This window comes from Delphinus delphis, chromosome 4 (assembly GCF_949987515.2).
Source record: "Delphinus delphis chromosome 4, mDelDel1.2, whole genome shotgun sequence".
NCBI lineage: Eukaryota > Metazoa > Chordata > Mammalia > Artiodactyla > Delphinidae > Delphinus > Delphinus delphis.
Genome location: NC_082686.1, coordinates 98,366,165 through 98,389,075, shown reverse-complemented (window position 1 = coordinate 98,389,075; position 22,911 = coordinate 98,366,165). Strand labels below are relative to the sequence as shown.

The 22,911-nt window shown below is 38.3% G+C and overlaps 1 protein-coding gene across 1 annotated transcript in view; it reads right to left on the bottom strand.

Moving 5' to 3' along the window:
• The window catches only part of WDR49 (WD repeat domain 49), a 133,788-nt gene that overhangs the window by 46,791 nt on the left and 64,086 nt on the right, over window positions 1–22,911 (bottom strand). Inside the window, 2 exon segments of the mRNA XM_060010159.1 lie at window positions 2,274–2,389; window positions 5,552–5,716. Of these exon segments, the coding sequence (XP_059866142.1) occupies window positions 2,274–2,389; window positions 5,552–5,716 (281 nt within the window).

Below are 22,911 nucleotides of genomic sequence, written 5' to 3'. Positions count from 1 at the left end.
CTTCTACTTAGGAAATATAATTTTTAAATTCATCAACATGAAAGTAAAACAGTATAATTGAGAATGCATTCATTCAACTTGCAATTCCAACCACAGGGATCCAAGTCCTGACAACCTTGTGGAAGATGGAAAAGATGGAGGAAAATGAGAGGAGTGGTAAGTTTTCCTCCACTCATTTCAATCCTCCCAAAAATTCCTCCCCAAGATTATAGAAAGTGACCACCCACCATGTTGGGGAAGCTAGTAAAGTAGTCTTGTTCAGGCTTCAGAGGTGGCACTAGGTCTCTCTCTGACCAGACAATGACGCTAAAGCTGGCTGCATGCCAAACTGCTGAGCTACACCCAGGCCAGCAGGGGTGGCACCAGCACACATTGTAAACCATTAGATAAAACAGGGGGTAAGTCATGGGACTTCTTGCACCTTGAGGGTCTGGCCAGCCCCCGGGGCTCAAGGACATTCTCAGACTTAAGAGTTAAGACCAAGGCATTTATGACAACAACCAGAGCTGCAAACTTCCACGTAGGCTGATCGTTATCAGCCTGTGGCCTGGTGCTAAAAGCTGGGGTCCTTTGAGTGGCAAACTGAAGTCTCAGCAATGGAGTGGACGCACCGCCTGGGACCTTCCCAAACGGGACTCCAGATTGCTGTTCAAGGGACTTCCCAGCGCTGCTTGGATCTGGATGTAGCTGCTTCCCCAATTCGGTGATGTGTAAACCTGTCTTTACCATTCTTTCTTAGTTAGTTATACTATTCTTTTCTTAATTAGTATACTGTAATCTCTGTTAATTCAATAAACTCTCTCTAAATTCTTGTTTGAGTGTAGAGCGGTTATTTTGCCAGCGAATCCTACTAACCTTGAAACCGAAAGTAAGGCTTTCAGCAAAACACACCAATACAGATCAAATCATTGGGTGTTCTTTTAAACCACTTTTGAATGACTCTGTATATCTAATCTTTAAAAATGTCCCCCTGTAACCAATTAAAAAAACTCACATTTGATGCTATTTCTAGCCATGGATGTATAAAAAATTAACTAAGAAAATGGTGTGTCTCCATAGTTTTGACTAACATTGATTAAGTTTTAAAGTTCTTTTCTGTTACGTTCAAAATTTAAAGTGGCTCAGCTGTATATTACACATCTCCCCTGCCATGATATTCGAGAACTTCACTTAGTCATTGCCATAGGCTAATTATAGAGATCATTAGGCCGTAGTCTGCTGGAGTGGTTATGAGTCATTGACGGATCATGATTGCTCCCAGGGATGTGAAGAAGCTGTGTCTTTCAAAGGTGGGGATGATTAAATTAGTTCTTAATAGCACATAGAATATACATCCTATTAAGTACTATAATGAATGAACTATACTTTCTTTACTTATAGTCAAACCACCCCTGAAAACTAAGCTGTGTGTGTGGGTCACTATATTTTCTAGTCTTGTGTTTACATTTACATTAGGCAAAAGCCTTCCCTATGACTGATAAAAATCCCCAAATAAATACTGCTGGTTTTCTAGGTATAAAATCTGATTTAGTCCTACTTCAAACCATTAAGATCATATTTCTATAGTGAATAATCTTGTGTAAATTACCTATTAGAGCAATATTTTGTGAACTGTCGAATTTATGGACAACATATTTTCAAAACACATCACACTTTAATTTTCCTAGTGCTTATACAATGCCATAGAAAAGGCCATTTATGATCCCTTAGTTCTCTCAGGAAAAGAGGAAAGAAAAGTAATTTTCCTTATAATGAATGGAAAAATTGCTCCTTGAGAACAGTAAGTGGGCTGTGAAAGGCCCTTCTCTGCACTGATATGAAGGAGGTGCTAACATAGATTTCAGCAGGCTGTTCCCCTCTTGTGCTGTCATTTAAACTAAGTAACAAGAGAAGAAGGAATGAGTTCCTTTTACAGTTGAAGGAATGCAATTTATACATTAAGAATTTATTGACTATAAAATTTGGGAAACTTTTGGATTTAATCCCCAGGAAGCGGTATTATGTTTCTATCTGGAATGGTTAAAGGAGAAGATTCCCAAAGCCAGGAGAAAGCAATGAAACACTTCTCAAAGCCACTCAAACTACGTGATCATAGAATATTTTATTCACGAGCATTCAGTCAATTCCAAATAGAATTTCACTCACCTAGGTCACCAGCGAGTTAAAGACGCAGAATCAGTCAGGATTTCTATGTTCTTTTTTCCTTTAGATTTTGATTTAAATAAAACTTTCTCCTTTTACCTTCCTACAGTTTTGCATGAAGCACATCATACCTGTCCCAGCCTGTAACCAGGATTTTCTTCTTAAGAACCAGGATGTGTGAAATATCCACAGCTCCCTCTTGCCCAACATTTAGTGTGTGGTGACGATAGCCATTGAGGTCCCAGACCTTCAAGAGAAATAGTAAAATCAGCTTTGAGACAAGAAAAGAGAACGTCTTCTTCAATGAGTACATTAACAGAGGGTAATAGGATTATTTTACACGGTTTTGTTTACATCCTGGACTAGGGTTGATTCACTTGAGATACATAATAATTAAAGAAAATCCTCTCACCATTTGAATTTAGCTATTATATCTATTACTCATTTTGTAACCTTACCAGTCTATTCTAATATTGTTGATTCAAAGGCTATAAATAAGTGTATATTTTTTAGGGGGAGACAATACAAAATCATGAAAAGCCACATTTTGGAGTCTGTCAAAATCCTGGTTCTTTCTCAAAGTGTCTTTCTAAATTTTAGTTTCCTCATTTATGACACAGGGCCTTTACTCTTCAGGCATGCTTGGAATTTTAAACATCTAATACGGAGCCTGAAATACAGTCATCATGTCCTAGGTTTCCTATCTTCTGCCAATAAAACCTCCTGTTGACAGTGCGTGCCAGACCCAAGCCCACAGAAGCACAAGCAATTCCAGTTTACCTCCTCAGGCAGTGGCTGAGGACGTAGACCTGATGGGTATACTTTAAGAGAGAAGGTCATTAGGTCACCAGCAGTTAAAACTAAGCCCTGCTATGAAATATTATTGTTCATCATCAAAGAGCAAGTTGGCACCTTCTATCAAGATTAAAACACATATACACTTTGCCTCAAAAATTCAACTTCTAGAAAATCATCACACAGAGACACTCATATGTATGAAATGACATATTTTGAAGGATATTCTGGATGCTTTGTTTACAAAAGCTAAAGATTTAAATCAACTTAATTGCTCACTAACAAGAGACTGAACATCAGAATATGGAATATCTACAGTAGCATATAATGTAACTATTAAAAAGAATGAGTCACCTCCAAGTGTCCAAGCTTTGCCCAGAGTCGACCAGCTATGGAAACTTAAAGCAAGTTGCTTTATCTCCTTGGGCTTCAGTTTCCTCCTCTGGTATAATAATAGTACCAACCATGTAGAGGTGTGTGTGTGTAAAGTGCTTAGCACAGTGCCTGGCTCATAGTAACCATGTGATAAAATTTAACTAACATCATTATTGCTGTTGTTTGCATTCATATGAATCAATGTCCAATACAGGAAAATGCAGAGCAGCATGGACAGTGGACTCTGCCACTGAGAAAAAAATGGTGTTCATGGTCTAGAAAGATGTGCAAGAAACTAGTACCACTGGTAGCCACAAGGGAGGAGCTGGGAACAGGGGTAAGAAAGAGACTTTCTCTTCACTGTATATCCCTTTTATGTTTAAAATCTTATTGCGTGCATACATTATTCAAAAGAATTAATTTAAAAACAGACACTTCAAAACTGTGATAAATAGGGCAATACTTTTAAATCTTTGATTGCATAGGTACTGGGTTTTAGATTCTAAATTATAAATGAGATTGGAAAATATCATTCATTCTTGTTTCTTCATAGAATATGGCCAGCGCAGCTCAACCTTGATTTATGCATCCGACATACCTACATTGAAATTGTCAAAGTTCAGAATTCTGTTGTGCTGTTGTGATAAAGATAAATGTACCTTCAAAAGCTGTGACTGTAATACTAAATTCACATTAACTTCTAACATGTCAAGGCTTGAGCTGAGACACTGAGGGGTATACATGCTCTTCACCCACATCACTTTTTTCTCCTCTAAATATGGCTCTTACCAAGTCCACCTAAAATAATACCCACAAAAAAGTATTGTAAAGACCTGACTGTCTCCAGATCCTATCAAGCTGTGACCCTTAGCTGGGACCATTTTTGTAACCATCTACAAGTCTGCCCTACGCTAGACTCTATGACCAGTTATTCCCAAGATAGGGATAAAAATAATCTAATCCATTCCCTTCATTTTTCACTTCAGCCTTGTATCCAAGGACTGGTAAGTGGGATTCTCACTTGTTCCTTTTGCCTAAGCCACTGTCTAGTACTCCAGTTCCAGTTATTCTTGTTTTATTCTACCTTGACTTATTAGGATTGGGATTATCCCATTACCTTCCCACATTTTACCAGTTCTCCCATGAACTAGATTACTTTACTTAAACACATTCTCCCAGTCCATACCTCATGCCATTACCCTTCCCAGAGGCCACGTTCTGCTGATTTCTAGAGATTCTCACTGCAACATGCTTCACACTGACCTTTGCAGCCTGGAATCTCCCGGAATACTTGCCCCCAACTTCCATAATGTTCTACCTACATATCTAGGTAGCTTTCCACTACCCTCCCATGCAGCCTACCTGAATGCATCTTACAACCTAACACAGAAGGTACATCTAATTAACAGCCTTCTGACCCCAGTTAGGACAGAAATTTGAGAACCATTCAAAGCTTATTCAAGAAACTGCCTTCTGTTGCCTCAGACTGTCACAAGCCATCTCTCATCCAACACTGTCATCTCTCTTGAAGCTGAGAAGAACAGAGAAGATTCACTGGTAAGGATGATTTCAGATTGTAAGTATCTAGTTTTGCCTGAAATTTTGATCACCTTTGCAAAGTAAAATACCACTTTCCTCCCAGAAGAAATTAATAATAGTTACAAAATTTAAAAGCTGAGAGGATGAAATAGTGTTAGTTTAGGATGGATAATAAATAAAATTATGATTGTTCTTCCTACTTTCCTTCTTTACTGTCTTATTACCTTCACATAAAAATGCAGATTACAAAATGGGTAACTTCTAAATATTCATTTTCCAAAAAATTTGCATCTATGCAATTTTTAAAGTTTACTTACTTGTCCTGATTTCTCATTTTGTATACCAAAAAAAAAACAGAAAGAAAAATGAAAACTAGAGACATTAGCTGAAGCACATGAAAATTATTCAGGCTTCTTATTCCCCAGAGTGGTCCTCTATGACTTTCTGAAATAAGTAAGCCAAGTTGTGTTTTGATTCTAAATAATTTATTCAGAAAAACCATTTATTCATTTTTCCTCAGAGGTTTATTTTCCTAACAGCTTTGTTATTAGATGGTTTGGGTTATTTAGCTCTTCTTATCTTCTCATCTCTCTTCTTGAAAGGCCAAAAATACCAACACAAATATAGCCAAAGCTGTGTCTCCTCACACAATATTTTAGCCCCCTCATATCTGGATAGAAAAGCGTCACTGTGTTCGCACCTTTACAGTCCCATCTGTGCTGCCAGTCAAAAGCCGTGTCTCATTTGCATCGAGGGCCATTGTGCTGATTTCTGCGTTGCCATGGCAACCAGTAAACTGTTTGATTTTCTGCCCAGTGTCTATCATCCAGAAGGAAACCGTCGACCCCGCATCAGAACTGATTACCTACAAGAAAATAACACTGTAGAGAAATTAAATATAGTTCCAGAATCCACCATTTTTATTTAAATAAAATATCCAGCCTGTGCATTTCCACCAGTGAGATTCCCCCAACAGTGACAATCTCGTAATGTATTTGCTTTCTTTTTATTAAGCTGATAACATTTCAATTTCTAGGCCAGAACTGAGGTAATGAAGTCATGATTCTCTTTATCAGAGAAGATAGGAATCTTCTTTCCTTACCCAGCTTAGTGTCTAGAGGCCATCCTGAAATCGAATCCTACTGAAATAAACTTATAAATCTTTCACATTTCGATGAGAAACTTGATTTTATCAGTCATGATGTTCCGACACTATTTACTATATGAAAAGAAACCTTTTATTATATATTACCTTGCATTTAGCATTCGGAAAATAAAGCACTACCAGCCATTATGGGGAAAAGTTCATTTCAGCAAGTTGTTAGAGTTACCGCTTCTAATGCCATTAGTCCCTTTTTTTCCTCAAGGTACTGTGTATATTTTTACAACTAACACAATTTTTGATGGGTCACTAAAAACAAAGAACACAGGAAGGTTAAATATAAATCTGCATATACACTCCAAGAGGAAGGCAACCAAACAAATGCAAGAAGGGATAGGATTATATATAATAGTTCCATAGTAAGAAATTCAATAGTGTCAAGTAGACTGCTAATTTCAGCTCTAGGTATTTAGGCATCCTTTAAGAGATTTATAGGTTAAAACTACCTTGCCCATATGACTTTCAGACGCAAAGGCATGAAAGAAAAAACAAAAAAAACACTGAACATAAAAATGTGTAGATAGAAAGTTGCCTGAAGCAATATCTAGATTTTAAGAAAATTTAAAGTGCATCTTTACCCACTTAGGTATTGATTACCAATGTATAAATATAAATGTATTAAGAATATGTTAAAATGTCACATTTTCATAATTAAATGGGTTAAAGTTTATCAAATATATGTTCGGAAGGCCTGGATAACTGGCTGTCATACACGTATTCACTCATTCATTCACTCATTCATTCACTATACAGGCATTCACTGAACGTCCACTGGGTGCCAGCTCCATGGGGGCAGTGGGGCTTCACTGATGCCTCCCTGCTCTCAAGGGGTCTATAGTCTAGGCTTGTACACTAGAATCACTTTAAAAATCACAGTTGTGTACCAGACCAGAGACTCAGACTTGATTGGATCAGGCAGTGGAATTTTTAAAGAGCTCTGCAGGTTATTTAAGTATGCAACCGGGTCAGGTACTACTGGGCTAGAGGGAGAAACAGACAAGAAGTAAATCAATGCCCAACAATCCTACAAGTTTAGAGGTATCACTCCTGGGTGATCTGGGGGCACAGAGAGTAAAACCACAAATCCATTCATTGGAGTGGGGAATGGGGATAAAATGTGAGGAGGATCCATCAGGGGTTGAAGATAGGAACATGTATTTATTGAGTGCCGAGCCCTTTACACCCACTACCGCATTTGATCTTGAAAGAAACTCTGTAAAATTATGTTATCACCCTCTCTCTACCAGTGATGAACTTGAGATTCTAATCAGTTAAGTACCATTCCCAAGCTTATATAATGAGGTTTGAATCCTGGGCCTTCTATGACAGACACATCATAAGGCCTTCCTCTATTTCAGCATCCTACCCCAGATAATTAAGAGTGATGAGAAGACAGAACTTGGAGGCTATTCCAAGCATGAGAAACAGTAAGAAGTGTAATGGAGCCAGAGTACAGACGATGAGATAAATGGTGGAATATCAGGTGAAGAAGCAAACTGACGACAGATATTTGAAATCCCTAATGAGCCATGCCAGAGAATAATGGGTAGTGTGTATTGTTGTTTTTTTTTTAAACTGGGAAAGGGTTCATGGCTTTCATTGGTTATCAGTGGCATGTATGACTCAAAATAAAATTAGGAGCAATCTCTTTGTTCTTAATAAGGAGGAGAGAGAGATTGTATTTTTGTTGGTTGGTTTGTGAAGGTACCTCTGGCAGCAGTGTGGAAAACGAACAGGTTGTGAGAAGACCATTTAGAGGCTGCTGTATCAGTCCAGGTGGAGATGCTCACCTGAGACAGTAGTCCCAGAGGTGAAAAAGAAGAGGAGGGATTGAATGAAAGGGGCACCGTTTAGCAATCTTTATGCCTCAGCAAAGAACTGATAGTGAGTGTGGGAGCTCTCGCAGACCTTTCTCCCCTGATATTACAACTGTTAATCAGACAATTTCTTAAATGATGTAAAACTATGTCTATGCTACACATTTTCTCTCTGTGAAATCAAAAGTAGCTTCAAAGTTTAATTACCGTTATTAAGCTACAGTGCAATTTCTAGAACAAAAGACCTGGATCTTCATCATAATGTGACCTAACACTTTAATTATCATTCCATGTAACTGTGTTTCTATTTGTTTTGGTTTGTGCAGTATGCACGGTGGTTAAGCACTGGCTCAAGCCAGCATGCCTGAGTTTAAATGTCAGTGTCTGACCTTGGATTCATTACTTAATCTCTCTAAGCTTCAGTTTCCTCACCTATAAACCAGAGAGAATCACTGTCACTACCTTAAACCATTTTTAAGAGGTTGAAGTGAGCTAATATTTGTAAAGCATTGAGCACAGTTCATGGCATACAATAAATGTCATAAAAGTTAGCTAGTGTTACTATTCTATTTAAGCTTAATCATCTGACCTTTTATTTGGACTCATATCCCTTTTCATATCCGAATCAATTTAAGAAAAACATTTAATGTCTTGTTTTTTTCCAACCATGAGAGTGAATGTAGACAGCTACATGTCAGAAACCAGCTTTTAAGATGTACGTTGAAATTTAAAATTATATCACACTTGGAATTTTCTCACATAACTATTTAAGAATTTGGATTGTATTCATTAAAGATAAAGCCATGAAAACATAATATTCCAAGGATGAGTAAAAATTTTGATAGTCATCTTTGAAGAAAAGGTTAGGGGATTTTATGATTTCAATTCAAAAAGCGTTTATTGAGCATCTATTATATGCTAGGCATTTCAGTACTAAAAGATGGGTATTCCCTGATAGAAACAAAAAAGGCAAAATAAAGTAAACAATGTTCAAAGAAAGACTTGCTTACTTGTTTAAGACTGGCATCACGCACATTACAAAGCATTTCATCATCCACTCACCACTTTTATCTAATGTAGACATTCGATCAAGAATTAGTAACCTTTGCTTTTTGCTATTTTGCACTCTCCCTCCTCTGCCTTACCTGGCTAAACCCCAACATACTGTTCATCACTTTTCAGCACTTTACTCATTTCACAATTTCTCACGAAATCGGAATCAATAATGACAACAGTGTACAGCCAGTCAGATTTCATTTTATGGCAATCTACCTTAAGGCGCAGTCTTCAGGAAAACAACGTGTTGAAATGCAAGGACCGACTATGCCACAAACACACACCTGGTATTAACCAGAATCTGCTCAAACTATGACAATATCAGAATACAAGAATAACAAGGCAGGTGAAAAGATGTTCAAAGTCAAGTGAGAGAGGAGGGCGTTTCCCATCACTTGGCAGACGAAGTGGTTTGACTACAGGACCGTGAGGACCGTGTTTTTAGCAAGCTGTTTTCATCTGCAATAAACTCCAGGAATAAGTATTGGCATCATATTTATATGCCACATTTTGATGATACCAAGTCCCTTTAGGTTTTCAGTTTCCTCTTGACTGCTTCTTATCAGATGAGACCTTAACCTCTGAGGACAGGGCCTTGGCGTCTGCAGAGCAGAAGCGGCACTTTCCTAATAACTACACTTCAGTGCAAACGGGCCCTGTGAGCAAATCTTTCTGATGGAGGCACGCTCCACCTATGTACCTGAGTTAATAACCGTTTAGGAACATATGGGTCTTTTTTGTCTCTCTCATCTGAAGCTGTCACAGCCAATCAGACAATTCTAAGATATGTGAGGCTCTATCCATGTCCCCTAATTGTCTTTTTGCTATTCCAACAACAATAAGCACTTCTGTTCTCTTTTATATGCATCTCAAATTCTAGGTCTAAGCAAGAAAAACCAAAAATTGCAGCAGCAAATATTGCTGGCTACCAAGGGATCAGGACATTTGACTTAATTGCTGTTTATAATTTTATTTTTTTAAGTCAGTGCTGTTTGTGGTCCCATAATATAAAGCAGGTTGTCTCCTTTATTTCTATTTCACATCGAATCTCTAGAGGTTACTTACCAGTAAGTAGTGAAGCGAGGAGAATGATAATATCTCAGAGTACTGGTACAGACAAAGAATTCAAATATTTTAAGGCAGCCATTCTCTATTTATAAATCTAATTTGTCAGAATATCACTTCTTTGTAGATTAATTTGTAATTGGATCTTTCAGACTCATTCCTTTAGTTTGTCAAACCCCTACCGTATGCAAGGCACAGGACCTAGGCATTGGGGATCCAACAGTAAAATATTCCTGCCCTTGTATTTAGTGAGGGAAGAGGGGAGAGATGCAACTAAATGAGAAAAAAAGCATGCGCACACACACACACACAAATACACACACACACACACACACACACACACGATGTTTAGCGGTGATAAGCGTTATAGAGAAAAATATAACCAAGAAGGGGGTAGAGATCACTGAGAGTGGGTGAAAAGCTGGGGGCTCTGGGAAGGTTTCCCTGAGGGATTATTTGAAGAAAGACACAGAGGTCAGGGAGGGAGCCATGCAGATACCTGGGTGAAGAGAGTCCCAGGAAAAGGAAACAGCAACACAAAAGCCCTGAGACAGAGTGTCCTTGGTATGTTCAAGGACTAGAAAGGAGGCCAGCAAGGCTTAGGCAGTATGAAAAACGGGAAGGACCATGGGCTGTGACCGCCTGTGATCATTATACAGGTGCTCAGAACACTCCCCCAATCAGTAGGCACCCACAGGGATTAGGGTATGAAGTCAGAAAAGTATCACTTCCCTTTTTTGGGGTAATTTTATTTAGCTTTTACTCCCACTTTGTTCTATGTATCTTTATACACAATATTCTTTGTCTTTCACAGAAAATCTACACAGGAGGTATTATAATTCTTATTTTACACATAAGAAAACATTGCTTAGAGAAATTCAATTACTTGCTCAATGGAAAGCATTAGGAACTCTGACTTTAAAACTTCACCATGTCCCTCCTTCTAAAAAATTGCTAAGAAAAACTACTTCAAAAAATAGTTGAGACTGCATTGGACTTGCAGGTCCTGGCACGGCAAGCTTGGAAGTTGTCACTCCATCCTAACAGTGAGTAAAAACCCGGAAAAACCGAAAGATCAACAACTCCTCTTAGATCAGTAAGAGAAGTGAGGTCACAGGGCAGATCACTGCCCTCCAAACTGGAGAGACCAACAGGCAGATCGAGAAAATCACAACCTATCAGAGCAGAAACTCATGAACTGAAAGCTCCCCAGGAAACAGAGCCAAGAGAGGAAAACCTGAACTGTAACTTACGAACCACTGGAGGCTCAAAGTGGATAAGTCTGAGAGTTAAAAATTCTGGGAGCTGGTGATAGGGGAGCCTCCACAAGTTTATGAGTTTTATTTTGAGGTTATGGACCAGGTTCTCCCTATAAATATTAGAGAAAAATCCCCTCATGCTCTGGCAGGGTCAGAGGGAAGGGAACAGCTTCAAAATACGTCAGACAGCTCTGTTCTTCTTAACAAGGTCTGCCCTCGGGAGAAAATGTATAACAGAGCCTAACTTGCTGGGGTTTCATCAGAGCCTAACTGATATGGGAAAAGAAAAGACAAAATTCTAGCTGGTTCTAGCCTTCTTGTTTCACCGAAGGGTGGAAGACGACTGAGAAGCATAGGTGAAGTGCACAGTCCAGAGGCACAGGCTCACTAAAAGACTGCGACCTAATCACAGAACTACCGAATACTCCCACCCCCACCACCTGGCCACCACATCTCGAAAGGCCTGTTTACGTCAGTCCCTTTGGCCCAGCACAACATGTCCGACTATCAAGAAAATTTACAAAACATACTAAAAGGCAAAATAACATAGTCTGAAGAAATAGAGCAAGCATCAGACTCAGACATGGCAGAGATGTTAGAATGATCGGATCTGGAATTCAAGACAACTAATGTTAATAAGCTAAGGGGTCTAATGGGTAAAATAGACAGCTTGTAAGAACAGGTGGGCTGGGTAACATAAGCAGAGAAATGGAAATCCTTAAGAAGAATCAAGAAGAAATGCTAGAGCTAGATCAAAAATATTGTAACAGAAATGAAGCATGCCTTTGATGGGCTTACTAGTAGACTGGATATGGCTGGGGAAAGCATCTCTGAGCTTGAGGATAAATCAGAAACCTCAGAAACTGAAAAGCAATGCGTGCAGAGACTGAAAAAAAAAAATACAGTATCCAAGAACTGTGGGAAAACTAAACAAGGTGTAACATTCACATAATGAGAATACCAGAAGGAGAAGAAAGAAAGGAAGAGAAGAAATACTTGAAACAATAATGACTGAGAACTTCCCCTAATTAGTGTTGGACATCAAACCACAGATTCAGGAAGCTCACATAACACCAGGAAGGATACATGTAAAAAAACTACACCTAAAAAAAAAAAAAAAAAAAAAAAAAAAAAAAAAAAAAACTACACCTGGGTATATCATATTCAAACTACAGAAAATCAAGGATAAGGAAAAGATCTTGAAAGAAGCCAGTGGAAAAAGATACCTACCTTACCTACAAAGGAACAAAGATAAGAATTACACCTGACTTCTCAGAAAACATGCAAGCAAGAAGGGATTGGAATGAAATTAAAGTGCTGACAGCAAAAAGTCACCAACCCAGAATTGTGTATCCTGCAAAAACAACTAAAAATAAAGGAGAAATAAAGACACTCTCAGACAAAGAAAAATTGAGGGAATTTGTTGCCAGTAGACCTGACTTCAAAATAGACGTTCTTCAGAGAAAAGAAAATTAATATAGGTCAGAAAATTGGATCTACAAAAAGAAAGGAAGAATATTGAATAGGAATAAGTGAAGATTAAAAAAACTTTTGTTTTAACCTTAATTGACTTAAATAGGTAACAGTTTGCTCAAACCAATAATGGCAACAATGTATTAAATTATATATTTAATATGTATTATGTATATACACAATGTGTAATTATGTATATAATTAAATTATGTACTTAAGGGAAATGAATGACAGCAATGATACAAGGGACAAGAGGGAGGAATTAGATTATTTTATTAGTATAAGGTACTAACACTACCTGTGAAACAATATAGTGTTATTTGAAAGTAGGCTTGGATTAGTTTTAAATGTATATTGAAAACTCCAGGGCAATCTAAAAAAAGTTTTAAAAAAATATATATATGACTGATAATGCTAAGAAAGGAAAGGAAACAGAATCATTTAAAATACTCAATTAAAACCACAAGAGGCAAAAAAAAAATGTAAAAGACAAAAATAGGAGCAAAGAATAAGGGCAACCAACAGAAAACAGTAACAAATATGGTAGATATTAATCCAACTCTATCAATATTAATCCAACTGTATCAATAATCACTTAAAATGTCAAAGGTCAAAATGTACAAATCAAGTCAAAGTGTCAGAGCAGATCAAAAATAAGACCAACTATATATATGTAGTCTAAAAAAAACCCACTTGTGGGTCTCTTGTAGACAGTATATATATAGGTCTTCTTTTTGTATCCATTCAGCGAGCCTGTGTCTTATGGTTGGAGCATTTAATCCATTCACATTTAAGATAATTATCGATATGGATGTTCCTATTACCATTTTCTTAATTGTTTTGAGTTTGTTTTTGTAGGTCCTTTTCTTCTCTTGTGTTTCCCACTTAGAGAAATTCCTTTGGCATTTGTTGTACAGCTGGTTTGATGGTGCTGAATTCTCTTAGCTTTTGCTTGTTTATAAAGCTTTTGATTTCTCCATTGAATGTGAATGAGATCCTTCCCGGGTAGAGTATCCTTGGTTGTAGTTTCTTCCCTTTCATCATTTTAAATATATAGTGCCACTCCCTTCTGGCTTGTAGAGTTTCTGCTGAGATATCAGCTGTTAACCTTACGGGAGTTCCCTTTTAAGTTATTTGTCGTTTTTCCCTTGTTGCTTTTAATAATTTTTCTTTGCCTTTAATTTTTGTCAGTTTGATTACTATGTGTCTCAATGTGTTTCTCCTTGGGTTTCTCCTGCCTGGGACTCTCTGTGCTTCCTGGAGTTGGGTGGCTATTTCATTTCCTATGTTAGGGAAGTTTTTGACTATAAACTCTTCAAATATGTTCTCAGGTTCTTTCTCTCTCTCTTCTCCTTCTGGGACCCCTATAATGCAAATGTTGTTGCATTTAATGTTGTCCCAGAGGTCCCTCAGGCTGTCTTTATTTCTTTTGATTCTTTTTTCTTTATTCTGATCCATGGCAGTGAATTCCACCATTCTGTCTTCCAGGTCACTTATCCATTCTTCTGCCTCAGTTATTCTGCTATTGATTCCTTCTAGTGTATTTCTCATTTCAGTTATTGTATTGTTCATCTCTATTTGTTTGTTCTTTAATTCTTCTCGGTGTTTATTCTTTAATTCTTCTAGGTCTTTGTTAAACATTTCTTGCATTTTCTCGATCTTTGCCTCCATTCTTTTTCCAAGGTCTGGGATCATCTTCACTATCATTATTCTGAATTCTTTTTCTGGAAGGTTGCCTATCTCCACTTCATTTAGTTGTTTTTCAGGGGGTTTATCTTGTTCGTTCATCTGGTACATAGCCCTCTGCCTTCTCATTTTGTCTATGTTTCTGTGAATGTGGTTTTCATTCCACACGCTGCAGGATTGTAGTTCTTCTTGCTTCTGCTGTCTGCCCTCTGGTGGATAAGGCTATCTAGGAGGCTTGTGCAAGTTTCCTGATGGGAGGGACTGATGGTGGGTAGAGCTGGGTGTTGCTCTGGTGGGCAGAGCTCAGTAAAACTTTAATCTGCTTGTCTGCTAATGGGTAGGGCTGGGTTCTGTCCCTGTTGGTTGTTTGGTCTGAGGCAACCCAACACTGGAGCCTAGCCAGCTCTTTGGTGGGGCTAATGGCCAACTCTGGGAGAGCTCACACTAAGGAGTATTTTCCAGAATTTCTTCTACCAGTGTCCTTGTCCTCGTGGTGAGCCACAGCCACCCCCCGCCTCTGCAGGAGACCCTCCAACACTAGCAGGTAGGTCTGGTTCAGTCTCCTATGGGGTCACTGCTCCTTCCCCTGGGTCCCAATGCGCACACTATTTTGTGTGTGCCCTCCAAGAGTGGAGTCTCTGTTTTCCCCAGTCCTGTTGAAGTCCTGCAATCAAATCCCACTAGCCTTCGAAGTCTGATACTCTAGGAATTCCTCCTCCCTTTGCTGGACTCCCAGGTTGGGAAGCCTGACATGAGGCTCAGAACCTTCACTCTAGTGGGTGGACTTTTGTGGTATAAGTGTTCTCCAGTCTGTGAGTCACCCACCCAGCAGCTATGGGATTTGATTTTATTGTGATTGCACCCCTTCTACTGTCTTATTGTGGCTTCTCCTTTGTCTTTGGATGTGGGATATCTTTTTTGGTAAGTTCCAGTGTCTTCCTATTGATGACTGTTCAGCAGTTAGTTGTGACTCCGGTGCTCTAGCAAGACGGAGTGAGCGCACATCCTCCTACTCTGCCATCTTGAACCAATCTTCAAAAAAAATTTTTTTAAATCAACTCCAACAATGAATCAGAAGAATTTGGTTGGTTCAACTTCTGAAAATTAATTAATGTAAACCAGGGGGCCCCAACCCCTGGGCCTGTAAGGAACCAGGCTGCACAGCAGGAGGTGAGCAGCGGGCAAGCAAACAAAGTTTCATCCGCTACTCCCCATCGCTCCCCAGCACTCACATAACCACCTGAACCATCCCCCACCCTCACCCCCACCCCATCCGTGGAAAAACTGTCTTCCACGAAACCAGTCCCTGGCGCCAAAAAGGTTGGGTAATGCTGATGTAAACCATCATATCAATAGGCTTAAAAAGAAAAATCACATGATTATATCAACAGATGCAAAAAAAAAAACAAAAACCCATGACAAAATCCAACACCCACTTATGATTAAAAACTCTCAGTAAAATAAGAATAGAGGGGAACTTCCTTCACTTGACAAAAAATATCTACAAAAAACATGGAGCTACTATCATACTTAATAGTGAGAATCTTGACTCTTTCTTACTAAGGTCAGGTACAAGGCAAGGATGTTCCCTCTCATCACTCCTTTTCAACATTATATGGAAGCTCTGCCTAATGCAATAAGACAAGTAAAGGGGAAAAGGCATAAAGGTTGGGAACAAAGAAATAAAACTGCCTTTGCTAGCAGATGACATGATCCTCTATGTAGAAAATCTTAAAGAACGGACCAAAAAAATCTCCTGGAACTAAGAAGCGATTATTGCAGGATTGCAGGATACAAAGTTAATATACAAAAATCAATCATTTTCCTATACAGCAGCAATGAACAAGAGGAATTTGGAAATAATACCACAATACAATTTACATTAGCATTCACAAAGCTGAAATAATATAAATCTAATAAAATATGTAGAAGATCTATATGAGGTAAAGTAAAAAACTCTGATGAATGAAATCAAAGACTAAACAAATGAGAGATAGTCCATGTTCATGGTTAGGAAGAATTAATATTGTCCAGATCTCAGTTTCTTCCAAGTTAATCTATATGTTTCATGCAATTCAAATCAAAATCCCAATACGTTACTTTGTGGATGGATATCAACAAACTGATCTAAAGTTTATAGAGAAAGAACACATACTCAGATGTAGCAACACAATATTGCAGAAGAAGAACAAATCAGAGGATTGACACTACCTGACTTCACAACTTACTATAAAGCTGCAATAATCAAGACAGTATGATACTGGTAAAAGAATAGACAACCAGATCAGTAGAACAAAATACAGAGCACAAAATTAGACTACATAAATATAGTCAACTGATCTTTGACCAAAAAGCAAAGGCAATACAATGGAGAAAAGATAATCTTTTCAACAAATGGTGCTTGAACAACTGGACATCCACATATAAAAATATGAATTTGGACACAGACTTTACACCTTTCACAAAAACTAACTTGAAATGGATCACAGACCTAAATATAAAACACAAAACTATAAAACTCAAAGAAGATAACATAGGAGAAAATTTAAATAACCTTGGGTTTGATGATGAATTTTTAGATAAAACACCAAAGGTATAGTACATGAAAAAATAATTGAAAGCTAGACTTCATTAAATTTAAAATTTTCTGCCCTGCAAAAGACACTGTCAGGAGGATAAAAAGACAAGCCAAGATCGGGAGAAAATATTTCCAAAAGACATATTTGATGAATCACTGTTACCCAAAATACACAAAGAACACTTAAAATTCAACAATAAGAAAACAAAAAACCCCATTACAAAAATGCGCCAGAGACATTAACAGACACCTCACTAAGGAAGGTAAACAAATGGCAAGTAAGCATTTGAAAAGATACTTCCCATCATATGCCATCAAGGAAATACAAAGTAAAACAAAAATGTGATACTACACATCTATTAGAGTGGTCTAAATCTAGAACACCGACAACACCAAATGCTGACAAGGACGTGGAGCAACAGGAACTCTCATTCTTTGATGGTGGGAAAGTAAGATGGTACAGCCACTTTAGAAGGCAATTGACAATCTTTTTACAAAACTAAATATACTCTTACCATATAATCCAGCCACCATGCTGTTTGATGTTTACCCAAAGGGGCTGAAAACTCATGTCCGCACGAAAGCCTGCACACAGATGTTTATAGCTGCTTTATTCATAATTGCCAGTACTTGGAAGCAACTAAGATGTCCTTCAGCAGGTGAATGGGTAAATAATCTGCGGTACATCCATACAATGGAATATTATTCAGTGTTCTAAAAAAATAAGCTATCAAGACATTAAGATACGTAGAGGAAATGTAAATGCATACTACTGAGTAATAGAAGCCAATCTGAAAAGTCTACATACTGTATTCCAATTATATGACACTCTGAAAAAACTAAACTATGTAGACAGTAAAAATATCAGTGGGTGCCAGGGGTTAGGGGAGGTGGGATAAATAGGTGGAGCACAGAGGATTTTTATGATGTTATAATGATGGACATGTCATTATACATTTGTCTAAACTCTTAAAGTACATAACACCAAGAGTGGACCCCTTATATAAACTGTGATTACACTTGATGGTAAGGATGTGTCAATATAGTTTTATCAAGTGTAACAAATATACCATTCTACTGGGGAATGTGGATAAAGGAAGAGGTTATGCATGTGAGGGACCAGAGTATACGGGATATTTCTGTACCTTGTTCTTAATTTTGCTATGAACCTAAAAATGCTCTTAAAAATTCTTTTTTAAATAGTCTTAAAAAAATAGCTGAGGGGCTTCCCTGGTGGCGCAGTTGTTGAGAGTCCGCCTGCCGATGCAGGGAACACGGGTTCGTGCCCCGGTCCGGGAAGATCCCCCATGCCGCGGAGCAGCTGGGCCCGTGAGCCATGGCCGCTGAGCCTGCGTGTCCGGAGCCTGCGCTCTGCAACGGGAGAGGCCACAACAGTGAGAGGCCCGCGTACCGCAAAAAAAAAAAAAAAAAAAAAAAAAAAAAATAGCTGAGACTGTGTTAATGAGAGAGGCTGAGGAAAGGGTCATCTTTTACCCTGCTGATGGATTTAATGCACCTTTTATGCAGAAAATTTGACAACATCTGTCAAGGTTACTGTCTTAAACACTCTCTGACCCACTAATTCCAGTTCTAGAAATTTATCTCACAGATATTTCCTCACTAGTGCCAAAATTTGTGCATTCAAGGTAAAAAATTACTACATTAATTGTAATACAAAAATACTGGAATCCATCTAAATGCCCATAAGAACTGATTAATAAGGTTTGGCACACCCATTTAATAGAATACCATGCAGCTGACAAAAAGAAAGAGGATACTCTGGATAAGGAGATAAATAAAATGATCTTTCGGCTGTATTGTTGGGTGGAAAATCAATGTACAGAGCCGTGTTTCTGTGCAAAGAGCAATTAAAATAATAAATATTCTTAAATATTGAGAATTATTATATACATCTATTTAAAAGTGAGTATACATATCTACTTGTATATGAATACAACAGCCCTTAAAGGGTTGCTCATGGATCTCATGAACTGGTTGCCTCCAGGGAAGGAAACTGGTAGGTAAAAACAGGGATAAGAGGAAATTTTCACTGTATACCCTTTGTCCATTTGAGTTTTATAACACTGAAATATATTACTCCTTCTAAGTAACCACATTTAAATAAGTGTGTGTGTGTGTGTGTGTGTGTGTGTGTGTGTGTGTGTGTGTTGGTTTAACCTTAAGGCTAGGGTGTTTCCCACAACTCCATCAAGTGACCAGAGCTCATAGCCTCAGTATTGACATGTAACCAAGGACAGCCTTAAGCTGACCAGTGAAGAAAAGCCACGTTAACTGAAGCCTGGTCACTTGGAGCCCAGCAGTAAGCAGGCAAAGAGAAAGTTTTCACTAGTGTTCATCCAGTTCTGTTCAATTAGAAGCTCATTGATTTTGCCTTAAATACAAGCACTGAAGAGGTGCTTTGTAAGGTGGGGATAAATTTCCCTCAAGCTTGTCCCCTTCCCTCTGCTCAGATATTACATTTCCCACAGGAACTACCAATTGAATTGGTTAGATTCTCAAATATCTCAATTCCCCCAAAATCATATGCAGAAACGAGGACAGGAGATGCACTGTCACTAAAAAATTATACCCCAGTCCCATTTTTAATGAATGATTGGCATCATGTTACCTGTGAGAGTGTGAGAGTTGGTCCTCAAGAAAAAACACTACTCTGGGTAAAGTAGAGGTCTAATCTTCAAATTGTCAAAGCCAACATCCCATGCTGAATTACAGGAGCCCTGTCAGGGATTTCAGGAGTCCTGCTGGAACCCGCCAGGCAGCCACTGTCTGACAGGTCTCTTTACGTACGTATGTGATTAATGTTTTTACTCTTAGAGATCAGGTAAAATGGGAAGATTCAGGAAGCCATTTTTGTATCAAATTGTCTCATATGCATATATTGTAACCTAGAAATTCATTCTCAAGATTTTACCTTACAGAGATAAAGCCATGAGTGTGAATATATTTATGCATAAAGAAATGCATAAGAGCAAAATGCTCGTCAAGGCAAATGGATCAGTAAATTATGATACATACATACAATGAGACACTGTGCTGACTTTTTAAAATGATGAAGTAGATCTACATTTAGGTACAAGGAAATAATTCCAATATGTTTCGGAATAAGAAAGTAAGTTACAGAACCATATTCAGGTGAAATAGTCTATGCACAGAGAGACATTTAGATATTTTGATGATGTTTCAGCAATATTTAATTCTTTACCTGAACTTACTGCGTTGTTTTAATTTCTTATAATAAGCAAGTAATGTTTTACAAAAAATAAATTATTTCAATGAGAAAAATAGTAAATATCATTGTCTGTCAAGATTTGATGATACTGATATATTTAGCCTGACGATAAATATGTCTAGATGCAAAACACACTGAAACATGACCTATTTTACAAAAACACATAAACCCACATCATTAGGATGAGAGCCATGGTGATAAGTCAGAAATTTTATCTATTCCAGTTTATATGTTACCTACAAATACATTTTTAAAGTTCCCCAGCATTCATGGGTTTTTAAGAAAAGCTTTATTTAAGAATTCTATGCAAAGACAGTTCATTAGAACTACCTCCAGGATACTGAGTGACTTTGATTCTTTCAAAATTGTGCATTCCAGGGACTCCCTCAACCTGTCCCAACTTGTTCTGCCACTAGCTGTGAGGGCAAGCTTTGCTGGTGAAATAAAGCATAAGGTTCCTTTTCAAAGGCCCTGTGTGGCTTAACATCACTTTCTTAGATTAGGATGCGAGGGTACCAAAAGGCAGGAAGATAAAGAAAAGTCACAGAAATATGCCATGTCACTTTCATATAGAAATAATGGTAGGTTCCCACTGATGACCAAATAGAATGAAATAATAGTAAAGTGTCAGCAACATGTTGAAATGACAATGCAAGGGAAGGTTTTCATTAGATTCAGATAAGAGGAAAGTCTTTCAAAAAGACACCAAACCAAATAACCAAAGAGCAAGCACCAGTGGACTGAAAAAGCATGGGTTCGTTTTGAACTTAGAATTAGAAATAGCAGTAAAAGGAATTGAACATCCATTGGTGCTCAGAAGAGTGTTGGGAGTTGTAGGAAAACACAGAAGGGGAAGACAAGGATCTTTCCCTTTCATCAAACATGTGAGGGGAGAAAGTGAGAATTTAGCCAATTGTTTAATTGGAAAACAACTAGAAATGCAACCGACGCGCAGAGAGGGGAGAGAGGTATGGTAGGAGATGTCCCTGGAGACCTCGGATGTCGAGAGGACCAGAGATGAGCCCCGGAACTGAATGTTTACCAGCAGGAACTTCAATGGCAGAGAAGAGAAGGGGCAGAAAAAAACTCTTCCTCACCTCAAGGGACCAGAGACAAAGCCCAATTCAGGGGCCCCTCCACCTTTCTAACTCTTCCCAACATCTGCTTTCATATGACACATGGGTAAAATAAAGAGTAAGAAATATCAAGATGTTAATAAGAAAAAGAGGTGTCCTAAAGCATCACCCTTCAACCTGAGAGGTATGGGGGAGAGGGGGAGACTTGCCAGGGCTGGCCGCCTGGGAGGAAGGAGGACGACTTCCAAGAGGCAGGACACAGTAAGGCAATGCTGCAGAGATACCTGTTGTTACCATTATTACGTCTATGCTCACACCACCCCCGCCCTGCCACACACACACTTTTGAAAGTCAATAAACTGAAGCTTAGACACGATAAATAGTCTGCCCAACATTTGAACTCACATTTCTCTAACTCAGCAGTTCTCAAAACTTTTGATCTCGGAATCCCTTTATACTACTAAAAATTATTGAAGAATCCAAATAGCTTCTATTTATGTGGGCAATAGAGACAGAGACAGAGGTAGAGATAAAGACAGAGACAGACAGAGAAACATATATATTTACCAAAGTAGAAATTTAAACTGAGAAATTGTTAAAACACAGGAATACAAAAGCACATATTCCTTTAGCCATCAGAGCAACGATGTCCTCACTCATCATAGAGCCTCTAGAAAGCTCCCTTGTACACTCATGAAACAAGAGAGGAAAAAGTAAACAGCAAGTTAATATTATAATGAAAAGAGCTGTGATCTTGAAGATCCTTTGAAAGGATCTGACTTCCCCAGGGATCTGAGATCACGCTGTGAGAACTGCTGTTCTAACCTCAAGTCTATATTTTTCCAAGACTAGACCTTGGTACATTGAGTGAATGACCTTCACAGTCTGGCTCTAAGCTCCCTTCACTGCCTCAAGTCCCACAGTTTTTGCTAAGTCTCCCCAGACTAGCCATACCAGAATAAACCCTCTCCCTGAAAAAAAATGTAGAGTCTGTGCTCAAGCTTCTTTGCAGGTGGCCATGTTGTACCTTCTGTCTGGAACTACTTCCTTCTCTCTTCTTAGGGGTTCCCACTCTAGATTTCAGGGCTCTGCTGAATGTCACCCACCCCAGCCCCAGCCAGATTTGATCACTTTCCAAGGATAGCACTTTGCTTTTACCCCTATTTATTTCACTCTACTCCATTGTTTCCTTGTGAGTTGGTCATGTGTCTGTTTCCTCTTCTTTCACCCCACCATCCTGTAATGAGCACCTACCCAGCAATGAGCTCTTGGAAGACGCCCAGAACCTGAGTCTCCCTGAACTACGGGGGCAAAGAAACTATGTGGCACATGAATCTTTGATCCCTCATTCCTGGCACCTGAAACTTATTCAAAACTGTTTTATTTGCTTTGTCTAATTATTCTGAAATGATAAATTATCACTGGCTGATGGGACTGTGGGTGATATTATTTTCTTTGCACTTGACTGCAACATATTTTTACAATTATAAATGTTATACAACATTAAAGTGTTTCTCTATAACTTAGCTGCTAATAGTCAGGAAACACTTATGTATGACACACAGCTCTATGTGCTTTATATACATATTAATGCATTTAATTATTTATACTTTTAACAGCAGAAATAAGTAGAGGCAT